The sequence below is a fragment of the Oncorhynchus clarkii genome, chromosome 7 (genome assembly GCF_045791955.1).
Source record: "Oncorhynchus clarkii lewisi isolate Uvic-CL-2024 chromosome 7, UVic_Ocla_1.0, whole genome shotgun sequence".
NCBI lineage: Eukaryota > Metazoa > Chordata > Actinopteri > Salmoniformes > Salmonidae > Oncorhynchus > Oncorhynchus clarkii.
Window position 1 is genome coordinate 46,054,771 of NC_092153.1, and position 13,944 is coordinate 46,068,714.

At 41.3% G+C, this 13,944-nt stretch overlaps 1 protein-coding gene across 1 annotated transcript in view; it reads left to right on the top strand.

Annotated features, from left to right (window-relative positions):
• The first annotated feature begins 2,382 nt into the window (after positions 1–2,382).
• LOC139413384 (cadherin-4-like) overlaps positions 2,383–13,944 on the top strand; it is a 247,014-nt gene continuing 235,452 nt past the window's right edge. The window contains exons 1-2 of the mRNA XM_071160707.1: positions 2,383–2,601; positions 4,732–4,843. Coding sequence (XP_071016808.1) covers positions 2,545–2,601; positions 4,732–4,843 — 169 coding nt within the window. The 5' untranslated portion in view covers positions 2,383–2,544. The remainder of the gene's footprint in view (positions 2,602–4,731; positions 4,844–13,944) is intronic.

Genomic DNA, 13,944 nt, shown 5'->3' on the forward strand with positions numbered 1-13,944 from the left:
ACTGCTAAATCGTCAATGAATGGTACCCAAACTATCTGCACTGACTCTACGCACACTCACTAGACTTTATATACACACCATAATACAGTACACACTCACACACACACAAATCCCTCACACATTCAAACACTACATTGAACAAAAATATAAAAGGCAACATTCAACAATTTCAAAGACTTTACTGTGTTACAGTTCATATAAGGAAATCAGTCAAGTGAAATAAATTCATTAGGCCCTAATCTATGGAATACTGATGTACATTTGTTGGTCACAAAAAAGGTAGGGGCGTGGATCAGAAAACCGGTCTGTAGAAATTGCCATCGATAAAATGCAATTGCATTTGTTGTGCGTAGCTTATGCCTGCCCATACCATATCCTCACCGCCACCATGGGGCACTCTGTTCACAACGTTGACATCAGTAAACCGCTCGCCCACACGACGCTATACACTCTGTCTGCCATCTGCCCGGTACTGTTGAAACCGTGATTCATCCGTGAAGAGCACACTTCTCCATCGTGCCAGTGGCCAACGAAGGTGAACATTTGCCCACTGAAGTTGGTTTTGACTCTGAACTAGTCAGGTCAAGACCCTGGTGAGACAATGAGCACGCAGATGAACTTCCCTGAGACGGTTTCTGACAGTTTGTGCAGAAATTATTTGGATGTGCAAACCCACAGTTTCATCAGCTGTCCGGGTGGCTGGTCTCAGAAAATCCCGCAGGTGAAGAAGCTAGATGTGGAGGTCCTGGGCTGGCGTGGTAACACGTGGTCTGCGGTTGTGAGGCCGGTTGGACGTACTGCCAAATTCTCAAAAACGACATTGGAGGCGGCTTATGGTAGAAAAAGTAACATTCAATTCTCTGGCAACAGCTCTGGTGGACATTCCTGCAGACATCTGTGGCATTGTATTGTGTCACAAAACTGCCTTTTATTGTTCCCAGCACAAGGTGCACCTGTGTAATGATCATGCTGTTTAATCAGCTACTTCATATGCCACACATGAATACTTTCTGAATGCACTATACATACGCACACACATACACGCAACACACACGAATACCGACACAACACAAACATAGACACACACGCACACATCATTTGCTGCTGGTACGCTGTTCTTTATTTTACTCTATTATTATTATTATTATTATTATTATTATATATCCGGATGCCTAGTCACTTTACCCTGCCTTCATGTACATATCTACCTCAAATACCTCGTACCTCTGCACATTGATCTGGTATTAGTTCTCGCTGTATATAGCTCCGTTCTTGTGTATTTTATTTTATTCCTTGTGTGTTAGTTACTATTACATTTCTTATTATTTTTAAACTCTGCATCTTTGGGAAAGGTTTGTAAGCAAGCGTTTCACTGTAAAGTCTACACCAGAGTCTAGACCAAATTTATTTATATAGCCCTTCTTACATCAGCTGATGCCACAAAGTGCTGTACAGAAACCCAGCCTAAAACGCCAAACAGCGTATTCTGCACATGTAATAAATAAAATTGCTGGCCCATTCTAACCAAACATTTCAGAACTTGCAAAAAGGTCAAATGGTAGCCTAAGCTTTGTCTTCATGCTGACCCATACTGTTGTTTTGAGACTATGATAATACGATTATTATTATTTCAATGTTCAATTCTATAGCCAACTGCAGTGGTTTGGTCTAGCTGTAAAAAATAAACAATGTCATGACAAAATTGTTTATAAATGCGGGTCTCACTCTATATCAAGAGAAGATCAGGTAACTGTGGTGTGAAATAGACTCCCACGTGGTCATGGACACATAAGAATAAGGGTTGATGGATTCACTCAAACCAAGAAGTGTCAAGCAAGAATATTACTCCATAAAGAAAATAATTAATACATATCCTTATGGGCTACTCTATTCTATAATTACACGGTAGGCCTATTTCTCGTTGACGTGTCTTCCTTGTACACATGTATAAGTTATAATACATCAGAGGAGAAAATGTAAAGTGCTCCCCAACTGTCAGCCTGTGGGCATGGTTTTATTTGCCCCCCCCCAAAAAAAATGTTTTCTGAGCAAAAAAAAATATTCCCATGCGTAGTAAAGAAACACGTGATCATATACAAATCATTTAAGAAAATGTAAGCAAGGTTTGGAATGTTTATGTTCTAGTCAAATATTATATATGTTTGGGCTTCTTGCGGTCAATTTGATGTCCACAAATGATTTGTAATTATGTTCCACCACTCAAGAAAAAAAATGGTCCCGCGGCTGAATCTAGTTGATACCTGTTTTACAGTCACATTAGACTACGGTGCATTCTGTTCGGGTAGGATGGGTTGTGGTGACGTTTCCAACCAATAAGCGAGCTGCTCCTTCGTACAGAGCAGCATCGGCATCGCTCTCCTCAGCGGCAGTTTTGCTCTAGAGAAGTCGGGACAATTTCTCACAGAGCTTCTTATTGCGCTCAGAACTGCATCCAAGAAGAGAGCTCCGGGAATTATACAATTTATTCGAAGAAGGCGAGTCGGGCCAATCTCTGTCCCTTGATTTTACAGCGCTCTGGCAAAGATGAATTTAGGCTCCGTTCTTATACTGACGTGCACCTTAGTTGTGGACACATCTTGGGTGAGATATTTATTTATTTTCGAAATACGTTAGAAGTAGTCTACTGCACTGCTGTGCCCGTTTGGCATACACGAGCTTTGCAGCGCAGTGCATGTGGTGCTGAATTGTGGCGATGAGTGACTTTTCCTTGCAGTAGAATTTTGGCAATAGGGAACATAATGCGTTTCAATTACGTATAATGTCACGATACTTTCAAACGATTCTTCAAAATTATTTTGTAGACAGCAGTCATTTCGGGTTTGGTCACGAAAAGATACATCCGTATTGAATGACAGGTGCCTGAATAAACCAATCGGCTATGAATTTTGAGCGCCTTTAAAAAAAACGAATTTAGGTTACTTTAGTCTACTGAATGAACTGCAGTAGTCTACTAGTGTGTTAAATCAATTGCAGAGGATGCCGAAGCCTTTCGTTTCATAAATTATATAGGCTATACGAGGCTACGAACTTCATTGCCGTTTACAATATGGACTGTAATTTATTTTGATTAGATCAGCCCTAGCCCATTGCTCGTTATAGCATATTATAGCCACTCTCTCGATATAATATCAAATGCACTATTCTTATAATGTGATTGCATTTACATTTTAAAACTTATCTAAAATGACGGCCAGTTTTTTTATAGCCTACTCATGCCTGAAATATATACATTTGTCTCCTGGATAGCACCTTTGCTGCAGCAAAGTAGAGAGTGAAGACTGATAAGAGTAGAAAACTGCAGACACAATACTGATAATTGTAACAATAAGTTACACATTTTGTATAGGTTGTCTCTCTTTACTATACGCTTACTGCATTGACTATGCACATGACCTTAGTAGGTCTATGATCTAATATGCATATTTATGTTCTCCATCATCTTCAAATATATACACATGGATTAGGCCTACTCTTCCCATCTCCCCTTCCCATAAATCCATTAAGGTTTAAGGTAGTTTACAATGGACAAAATAAAATTAAAAATTAAAAAGGTGTCTAATGAACCCGCTGATGTATCTGGTATTGATGATTCACTTGCAAATGTCGGCATTTAAACAGCAAGTTATGGACTGAAGCAGATCAGCAACACCAGTTGGGCGGTATCCAGATTGCTATACCTACATACTGTGCCATCCCGGGATATACTGTATTACCGACAAGGGTCACAAGGGTTATTTTTTTAAACCTCACTTACAAAATTCTAACAAGTACTAAGGAATCTCCATCGCGGATGCTAGGTAAATGCTAACAATAGCATTCAAACATTTATTTCTAAAACAGACAACCCAGCTCAAAGTTATGCAAGTATCTCAAAATACAGTTTGCAGAACGCACAAAACAAATATTAGACATCAGGTATTTTAATCCAGGAGGTGATTGACTCTGCTGCTGTTACCAAGAAGCTTGATCTAGCAAGCTAACATTAGCCACTTAGCTAACGTTAGCAAGTTATCAAAACCCAGCTGGAGAGATTTTTTTTTGGCACATCTTAGATAGTTAACTTAATTGTTATAAAATATATATCTGGCAAACATGAGTGAATTTCACTACTTGATCACCTCAAATAAATTGCGCTGCAGGGGTTACTCATCTCATGAAGCCAAGGGAGAACGATTGAAGCTTCGGAAGTTCAAGGCTGCCCGCGGTACTGCAGGCATCCCAAATTATAGGGAATGGAAAAATGTCAATATTCGTGTAAATAAGAAAATGTTTCAAAGACAATCATGGTGACGATAATTGTTCCTAATACACCAGATGTATGTCCTTGAACTGATTATTTTAAAATCGCTCACAGAAGAAGTTATAAGGATAATTTAGTTGCTAATGGCAGCGTGCAGTACCCCGGTCTGCCTTCAATTTGAGTTACTCAATGAGAGGCGTCATCGCTGGCCTAGATGATGAACGCGATCTGCTTTATCTATTATCTAATGCACAAGAAGTACAAATATTGAAATGTATAAAAAAATATATGGTATTGACAGGATTGGAAAATCTTGAAATACCCAGGGATACGGTATACCGCCCAACCCTACCAGTCTCTAATCTATCCGAAGGTTCAATATCAGTCTCAACACCTGTAAGATCAGCCTGCGACCCTCTGGAAACAAGTCAATTCTCCAATGCTTATAGGCTGTCTTGTTTTCTCTCCAGGCGACCAAGGCAGACCAACCACCTAAACCCCCATGCAGACCAGGCTTTTCCGAGAGCTTCTACACAGTCTTTGTCTCTAGGGATCTACTGCAAGGCCAGAACATTCTCAAAGGTAAGCACTGTGGTTGTGGTGGCGCTGGATCTCATTTATTGACTGTTTGTCCCCCTCTTCTCCAGAGCTACAGTAGATCCCAACCAGAGTGTGTGTGTGTGTGTGTGTGTGTGTGTGTGTGTGTGTGTGTGTGTGTGTGTGTGTGTGTGTGTGTGTGTGTGTGTGTGTGTGTGTGTGTGTGTGTGTGTGTGTGTGTGTGTGTGTGTGTGTGTGTGGGGGGGGGGGCATATATGCAGCATTCCATCATGACATAAGAAGGTACACTGGTATAACATGCAGCTCTGGTGAAACACGCAGAACAAGCATACATGTGTTGATGCAGCTAAAGTTGGTTGGAATGTACAATATGTGGTTTGAGTCTGCATGATAACTAGGGCCAGGCCTATACCAGCATCGCAATACTCGTTAGTGTTGTGTCAAGGAAAATCACAAATCATAAAGCAGATTTAACTTATTTAGGAAAACAGCTGTAATGTTGCAAACATAAATCATTATTTTGTCATCTAGAGTCACATCTATTTATATTCCAAGATATAGCACACCATTTTTAACATACAGTAGGTTTTTAAAGGACCAAAGAGTTTGCTTCGTGTTTTCATTTTTGTCATGGAAAAAATATCTCGATACTGGTATCGTCCTGGCCCTAAAGATAACTGTTTCTGATTTTGATAAGATGGTTGCAATAATCAAATCTATTCATTCTTATCACATGAACAGAATTTCCAAGCGAACATAAAAGAGTGTTCACATTGAAAACATTGAATTTATCCTTTTCTAAATGATCACTTAAGCATCAGACTTACCAAAGCAGGCTCATTTAAATCACCCATCTATCTCCTGCTGTGTGTGTTTACTGCTGGAAACTCCCAGCTTTTATTGTATTACCTGTATTCAATGTAATACATTTTTCATTTTATTCTCTTTATTTTTCAGAGGAATTAAATTCTCCTTTCATGTGCTCTGTTTATTTTCAGCTCATCACATCTTTTGTGAGGTTCCTCTCCAAAAATGTGAAATTATGCTGAATCTTTTTCAGAATGGCTCATCTTTTTGTCTTTAAGTCGCTTCTAATATTCCAAAAACAAACCTCACTGGCAGATTATTTTTCTATTCTTGTTAATTGACCATTCTAGTTGCTTGTATTGCGTATTCATCTTAGAATTGTAAATTTGATATTGATTAAATGAAAACATCCTGGTTAGGTGTAGTACATTAATAACTTTGGGAACTCAGCAGGGCAGGGTTTTAACTCCTAAAACTGACCTTACATGCTGACCACACCACTTGCGTTGGTGTACACATACTTATTATTCAATCGTTGCACCCACACTGCTCGCGTGTGTCAACAAGTGTCTGCGTAGCCAGGCGCTAAAATAGAACTTGGTTCTATTTGTGACGCTTGACGCGCTGCAAGTCCTGCCTCTCCCATTTTGTCATTGGTTTTTAGGAGCATATACCCACGTGGGTGATTGAAAGATTAACTGAAGTCCACACTCCAGGCCAGTTGGTGGTGGTAATGCACCTTAAAGTTGGTTGCCAACCGCCATATAAAGTCCAAAGAAGAAGAAGAAGCCTGAAGGAGGAGAGATTACTAGAAACAAACTCAGTTTACCCTTTTATCTGGCCGTGACCTGCGCAGTAGCTAGCGTTACATGGAATGGAAATGGAAAGCATCGTGGTAGCTTTTGATAAAGAATATCATCAAGACGAAGCAGCTGCTTTACAAGTGGGATGCACTGTTGAGCGCTACATCCCAAGGGGTTCGTGCTGATTGTACGGAGATTGTGACAGACGGTTAAATGGCGTCCCTTGAGAAAGCAAGAGAAGTGCAGCATTATCATAAGGAGACGTATACTTGGAATATGGAGGAGGAATGGAGGGAAAAAGAGAGCACGAGGAGGTGTAAGAGAGAGAGAGGGAGGAAGACGGTGAGCTTGAGTTGGTTAAAAATGGTGGAAAAAAGGGAGATGGTTTGTTAAAGAAGAATGGTAGAAAGTGTAAGCAGAGTGAGGAGAAATGGAAGTGAATCAGGTCGAAGTATTGGAGGTGGTAGGTGTGGTGAAGTTGTCGGATCCCGAGGCTTGCACCGATGGTCAGGATAAAGATGAGACTGTCAGGGTAGGAGTGAAGTTTTTGGAAAAGTGGACCCTTGCCTTTTGGCTGATCCATTTGTGGTTTCGGGGTGGGTGAAAACAGTGTTGGATACTGTGGAATCAGTGAGGGTAACCAGAAGTGGTCTTGTGATAATTGTGTTTCTACTGGTCAGAGGGAGAAGGTTCTCTGCGTTAAATGAATGGGGGCAAGAAATGTGAATTGTTTCGCTGTCAAGAAAAGGGCGCCATTGAAAGGAGTGATTACTGGGGTAGCAGTAAATGTAAAAGTTGACCAACTGAAGGGGAAGATTCTCGGTGTTTGTGATGCTCGTCGTTTGGTGTAACACAGACAGGGTATCAAGAGTGGTGAAACAGACGAGGAGTTGTCTGAATTTCGAGTTTTGATGTTGAGTTTTTGCCCGACAAAGTGATGTTAGGATATCTAAGTTATCCTACACAAACTTTTGTGCTGAATACATTACGTTGTTACAGGTGTCAAGCTTATGGGCATGTGGCAGCAGTGTTTAGGAGGGAGGTTCCTAGGTGTGAGAAGTGTGTAGAAGGGCATGAGACAAAGGAATGTGTAGCATTGGGGAAAGTAGTGATATGTGTTAATTGTAGGGGTGCCCATGGGGCTGGGGATCAGGATCGTAAGAGAGAGGCAGGTTGAGGTTTCCAGGGTTAGAGTAGTGCAGTAGTTGTCATATGCTGAGGTAGTGAAGAAAGTAGAGGAAGATGGGTCAAGGGGGAGGGATCCTGAGAGGAGTAGTAGATCTGTACCGGTACAGAGGGATATGCCAACAAGTGATACATGTTTCAGTAAATTTGATTTTTTTGCATTTATAGCAATGGTTATCAACTACTGCAGGGATGGAACCTAAGTTGCAGAAAATTGAGGTTGTGGTGGCAGCTGCAGAGAGGTATTTGGGTGTGCGAGACTTGACGTCAGAAGAGTTACAAGTTGTCTTAAGTGGTGATGTCCCGTCCTTTCAGGTTGTTGGCCTGAGGTAGGACTAAATAGATTTAAATAGTGGAGCAGGGTGGTGCAATTAAAATAAACAAAAATTGTGAGTGTAGTGTTAGATGGTAGGGTATTTGTTTATTTGTTTTTTCAAGTCTAGTAGGTGGCGGTAATGCAACATATATTGGATTCCAACTGCCGTTAAACCTCATCGAAGAAGTACCCTTTTATCTGTGGATTAATTGTCGGAGTAGAGGACCTTGTGCATTTCAGGTAAAATACCAACCCAATGTTTAAATCCCCGGACAAATTAGCAAGCAACAGCAAGCTAGCTAGCTAAATTGCCATAAATGTTTAATGCTTTTGGACCTGTCCCCAAATTAATATAGTTGGTTCAGAGCAGTCTAGTCAGCATGTTATCCCCTATGACTCTTCTCAGTGATTTAACACTAGAGAAAGATGAGCCCGACACTCCCCAGACACTTATCTTTTCTGCAGGCAAAGTTTAGGTTATTTGCTAGGATGAAATGGAGCTCTTGTTTTAATGGTTGTTGGGACATGTCACCAGCTTTAAACGAAAGCAATTTAATTATTGCGGAGGTTATTTAGAAGGACACATTAAGTCAATAGGGAGCTACTTTGCCTGGAGGCTTAGGGTTGAAGGCACCTGGAAATTGGCTGAGGTGTCCTCAGTGACCCTCGCCAAAAACAATGTTGACAGAATCTGATGCATTTGGACAGGTTGTACGACATTGTGTGTATGCGTGTGTGTGTGTGTGTGTGTGTGTGTGTGTGTGTGTTTCTGAGAGAGAAACACTGCTGCCTGCACCTTCAAGTTTCAGCAGAAATCATCCACCATTCCAGTGCTAGATAATTTGGATTTGATCTTTATTGTACAGCATCCATTGCTTCGATACAATATTACCTCTGTACCCTCTCACTCAGTTTGCTCTGTGAAAATCAATATTTGAGTCGTGCTGTCCTACTGGCCACTCTGAGGAATATTGTCTGGAGGAGCTTGCTAAGTCCTCTTGCTATGATTAATGTGCTGCATCTGGCCTGACTGAGGGTTTGTTTTCTCCACAACACAATGCAACATGGAGAAAAGGAAGAAGACTTTAATACTAACAATACTGTGTGTGTAACCCAGAACCGTCATCTAATACTTTAATGGTGAGGCAGAGAGGAGGGGGGGGCTGAGGTGCTACAGTGGTAAGGTTGCTGGACAATTTAAGTTCTATAGCCACTGCATCCTGTGAGAGGAAGACACTGAGCAATCGGCCCAGCGTCACAGAATACTGTTTTAGCAACCAGCCAGGTGCAACCTGACAATGGGTTCTATGCTGTTAGCTGGGCAGTGAACCTCAGCCATTTCCATGTTCTTATCCCACACCATTCATCCAGTCTTTAAGGTGGTGGGAAGGAAAAGCTGTTCGACAGTATTTGTCATATTGACTGTTTGGAGGGTGTGTGGGTAGATCTTAGACCATTGCCTAATGGCACAAATGCAAATTGTTTCTTGTTAGCCACCCACCTCCTTGCCTTTTCACATCTGTGGCCTTAATGCAGGGATCGGCAACAGAGGGCCCGTTTTTGTAAGGATTTTAGTGTTTGGTCAAAAAAGTCCATAAAATCACCAGGAATTCAGCAAAAAATATATATATATATATATTAAGGAAATCTGTTCCCAAGTATTCCTACAAATACAAATAGAGATGTCACCGTGTCTAAATGTAATCAAGGTATGAAGTGATGTTATTTTCAAATACAATCCTTTTGGGCTAAGTTGTGGTCAATTTGTGAGTACAGCACTCTTCTAGCTGCCATTATCCAGTCTCAGCTGGCCATGCTTCCATTTCCCTATATGTTAAACAGGCTTTTATTGGTTTATGGTAACACAAAATACCTTTTTATTGTTTATCATCACATAAATCTATTGGCTGCCATGAAGTTTAACAGAGTGAAATAGCACATGCAATGGAGCTGATTGTCTCTGTAGGGGAGGAGTTGGAGAGATTACGGCAGGGAGCCTAAAGAGGCATAGCGCTCATTCCATGTAGATTCCTGCTGTGGCCAGAAAGGCCATGAAAAGGGATATTCTGGTAATTGTGCATCGCAGTGTAAACCATCACTTCGGCCTAAGAGCTGGAACAGACACCTAGGAACGTGGGCAGGAGCAGCGGCAGACCACAAAATAAATTGATTTGAACTGCAGTTTCTTCAGGATAGTGGCTTTTAAAGTCGCTGTCGGTACATATTCAAAAAGACATCCGTGATGAGTTTCACCCCTCGCTCATCACCATCCACCACGGCAGGGGTGAGAAGGGCACGGTGGGTTTTGTAGAGTGCATATTTGTGTTTTCTGTTATGGCTCAATGTGTCAAGCAAACGTACAATGCCAATTTAATATGAATAGCAATGTTGTTTTGGGATGCTTTTGATTCTGTCTGAAGGAATGGAGTCAAGGCAGCTAATAAAAGTATACTGCATGGAGGTTCAGGAGGGACGTGATCCATTGAAAATGTGGTCTTCAAGGTGACAGCAACACTAGTGTAGTATCAGTTCTGTGGATAAGTGCATCTTTAATTGAAGCTTGTGCTTTGTGAACCGCAACACATACTTCTATCCACTTTCAAACAGAATGGACTTGTTTTGATGTCCAAACTTTGTTTCACATGTATTTTCAAGGAATCTGAACCCTCTGCCTTACTATGAGAAACATGGGATTTGATCTCTCCTTTTTTTGCTTACTTGAGTTACCTTTTCACTTCCCTCCCATTCTTTCAATATGTGATTGTTTTGTCTTTGCGGTCCGGCTGTTGATAAACAGGTGGTTGGGCTTCTCCTGCATTTATACTTTGTTCGATGTCGCTAGATAATATCAGTATTACACGCATTCAAATGATTTTATCTGACCGGGAGCTAGGCAAGATGTGTTTCATACAACTTAACCAGATGCCTTCAACTATCAGCACTTTACTGACTGTTAACCCACAACTTTAGAAGTCGTTTGTGCGTAATGACATGTAACCCCAATCAAATGACGTTTGAAAATATCTGACAATTATAGTAATATCCCACTGGGCACATCATCACATAGATTCTTGTTTGTTTGTTTAAATGACGTGGAAACAACGTTGGTTTAACCAGTTTTTGCTCAGTGGGATCTTGGATTAAACAGCCTGTCTGGTGTGTGCTCTGCTCTACAGAACCTCAGACACCTCGTCATGCTTCTCTCCAAGTCAGGCAGCTCTGCTTTCATAAGTATGTCCAAACCCAGGGAAAGGGATTACGATTTCAGGCGTTTTGATAAGCAGGATGCCATTTTCCCTCAGACTCACTCCGTCTCTCTTGTCCTCGAGAGCCTTTCTTCTCTCCACACAGGACACAGAGTCTGTGGTGTGCTGATAGAATACAGGTAGTGTGGATGAGCCACATCATTTCTCTTTATCTCCTCTTCCCTTCACACACAACACAAGGTATGGCCCTATATCCCTCAAACCACCTACAACATGACATCCACTGCTAGCCCATTCAACCAAGCCACCCAAGGTACATATGTGGTACAATACAAGTGGTACAATACAATGTTTTCCATTTATTGTTGGTCGTCCCCTCTATAGTGGGTGACGTACTGTAAAGAGCTGTTGGAAGGAGCGCTAACTGTTAGCGGAAATAGTTGTTGTCACGAGAACTATATACCACCTTCTCCTGGTAATGTTACAGTGACTTGTGGGGTTCAGGATCTTTGTGTGGACCTTTTAGCTCCGTAGATTTTATTTTCATTTTTATTTATTTCACCTTTGTTTAACCAGGTAGGCCAGTTGAGAACAAGTTCTCATTTACAACTGCGACCTGGCCAAGATAAAGCAAAGCAGTTCGACAGGTACAACAACACAGAGTTACACATGGAGTTAAACAAACATACAGTCAATAATACAGTAGAAAAATAAGTCTATATACAATGTGAGCAAATGAGGTGAGATAAGGGAGGTAAAGGCAAAAAACGCCATGGTGGCAAAGTAAATACAATAGGCCATAGAGGTGAAATAATTAAAATTTAGCATTAACACTGGAGTGATAGATGTGCAGATGATGAATGTGCAAGTAGAGATACTGGGGTACAAATGAGCATAAAAATAACAATATGGGGATAAGGTAGTTGGGTGGGCTATTTACAGATGTGCTGTACAGGTGCAGTGATCGGTAAGCTGCTCTGACAGCTGATGCTTATAGTTAGTGAGGGAGATATGTCTCCAGCTTCAGTGACTTTTGCAATTCGTTCCAGTCATTGGCAGCAGAGAACTGGAATGAAAGGCGGCCAAAGTAGGTGTTGGCTTTGGGGATGTCCAGTGAAATATACCTGCTGGAGCGTGTGCTACGGGTGGGTGTTGCTATGGTGATGAGTGAGCTGAGATAAGGCGGTGCTTTACCAAACAGACTTATAGATAACCTGGAGCCAGTGGGTTTGGCAACGGATATGTAGTGAGGGCCAGCCAACGAGAGCATACAGGTCGCAGTGGTGGGTAGTATATGGGGCTTTGACAAAATGGATGGCACTGTGATAGACTACATCCAATTTGCTGAGTAGAGTGTTGGGGGTTATTTTGTAAATGACATCACCTGACGTCTAGGATCAGTAGGATAGTCAGTTTTACGAGGGTATGTTTGGCAGCATGAGTGAAGGATGCTTTGTTGCGAAATAGGAAGCCGATTCTAGATTTAATTTTGGATTGGAGATGCTTAATGTGAGTCTGGAAGGAGAGTTTACAGTCTAGATAACAAACCATGTGTGACTGATGGGACATTCAGAAGCACCCCATGTAGATATGAGAGAACTGGTCATCTGCTACATGCAATGACCCGGTGTTGCAGTTCCGCCGGGATAAAAAGGTGGTGGAATTTACCATATTACTTAATCTTTCGTTCAGTCCAATAGTTAGTATAGCAGCCTCTATTGTCTGTGTTTTAGAGTTAAGGATATGTTCCGACCCAACTGCCCTCCATTCATATAAGATAGATCAGTCTTAGCTGAAGAGAGACAAAGAAACGTGTTGCATTGTTCTATCCTGGACTCCTGCTGCAATCCATTTCCAATCCCTGTGCCTCAGTAGTCGGCCAGGGAAGGTTATGCAATAGACCTAAATGCATTGAAAAATTAAGAGATGAGCAAAAGGTGTCCCAAAGTCTGACCTTCAGAATGGGGTAATCATGATATTATCAGACCTGAGATTGGATATTCTAGAGCCAGCGGCAGCCAACCAGTCAAAGCACTAACAGAAAGGTAAAGGAGCGAGAGAGAAAGGGCATATAATATGTTTTCTCAAAATAGTCCTGGCCAGGAGATTCATTTGCGGGGACAGAGTTGGTGGAAGTTCACTGTTTTAGTGTGGGATGCCGCATGGTGAGAATTTCAGTTAAAAAAATGGCTACGGAAAGCAACCAATTTCAAGGATAGTTCCACCAGCTACACAATCCCCATGTAACCCCTGATCTCTTCCAAAGAGAGACATTTGTGTTCTATGAATGCAATTTGCATCGTTAATCAAGATCTTCCCTCAATCAGTCACTATGTCACTTAATCAATATGCTTTAGTGCTTTACATCTTCGTGCTCTCTAACGATTCGAGACCCTGATGAGGAAGCTATCTTTTGTTGTGTTTCAGAAATAGGTGATTTTTCTCTGTAGGAAGCCTCCGCTTCACTTCATAATTGTCTGTGTAACCCTGCATCAACCAGTTCATTACCAAGGTTCTCTCCCTCCCCTAAGCCCCAGGATATACATGCGTCTGAATACAAATCGGGCTTCTGTGTTCAAGTGAGGTTTAGCTGACTTTAGACTATTCATTCACTTGTTATCTTATTTGTTTGGATCTTTGCTACAGATATGTTTTCATGTCATAACATTTGTTGGGTTATTAAGCAGATTAGGATTTTAATTATTAATAGTAGAGCTGGGCGATATGGACAAAATCCAAATTGCGATAAATTACCTGATAACGATAAATAGCACAAGTTTATAACATTTAATGTGCACTGTTTTATTT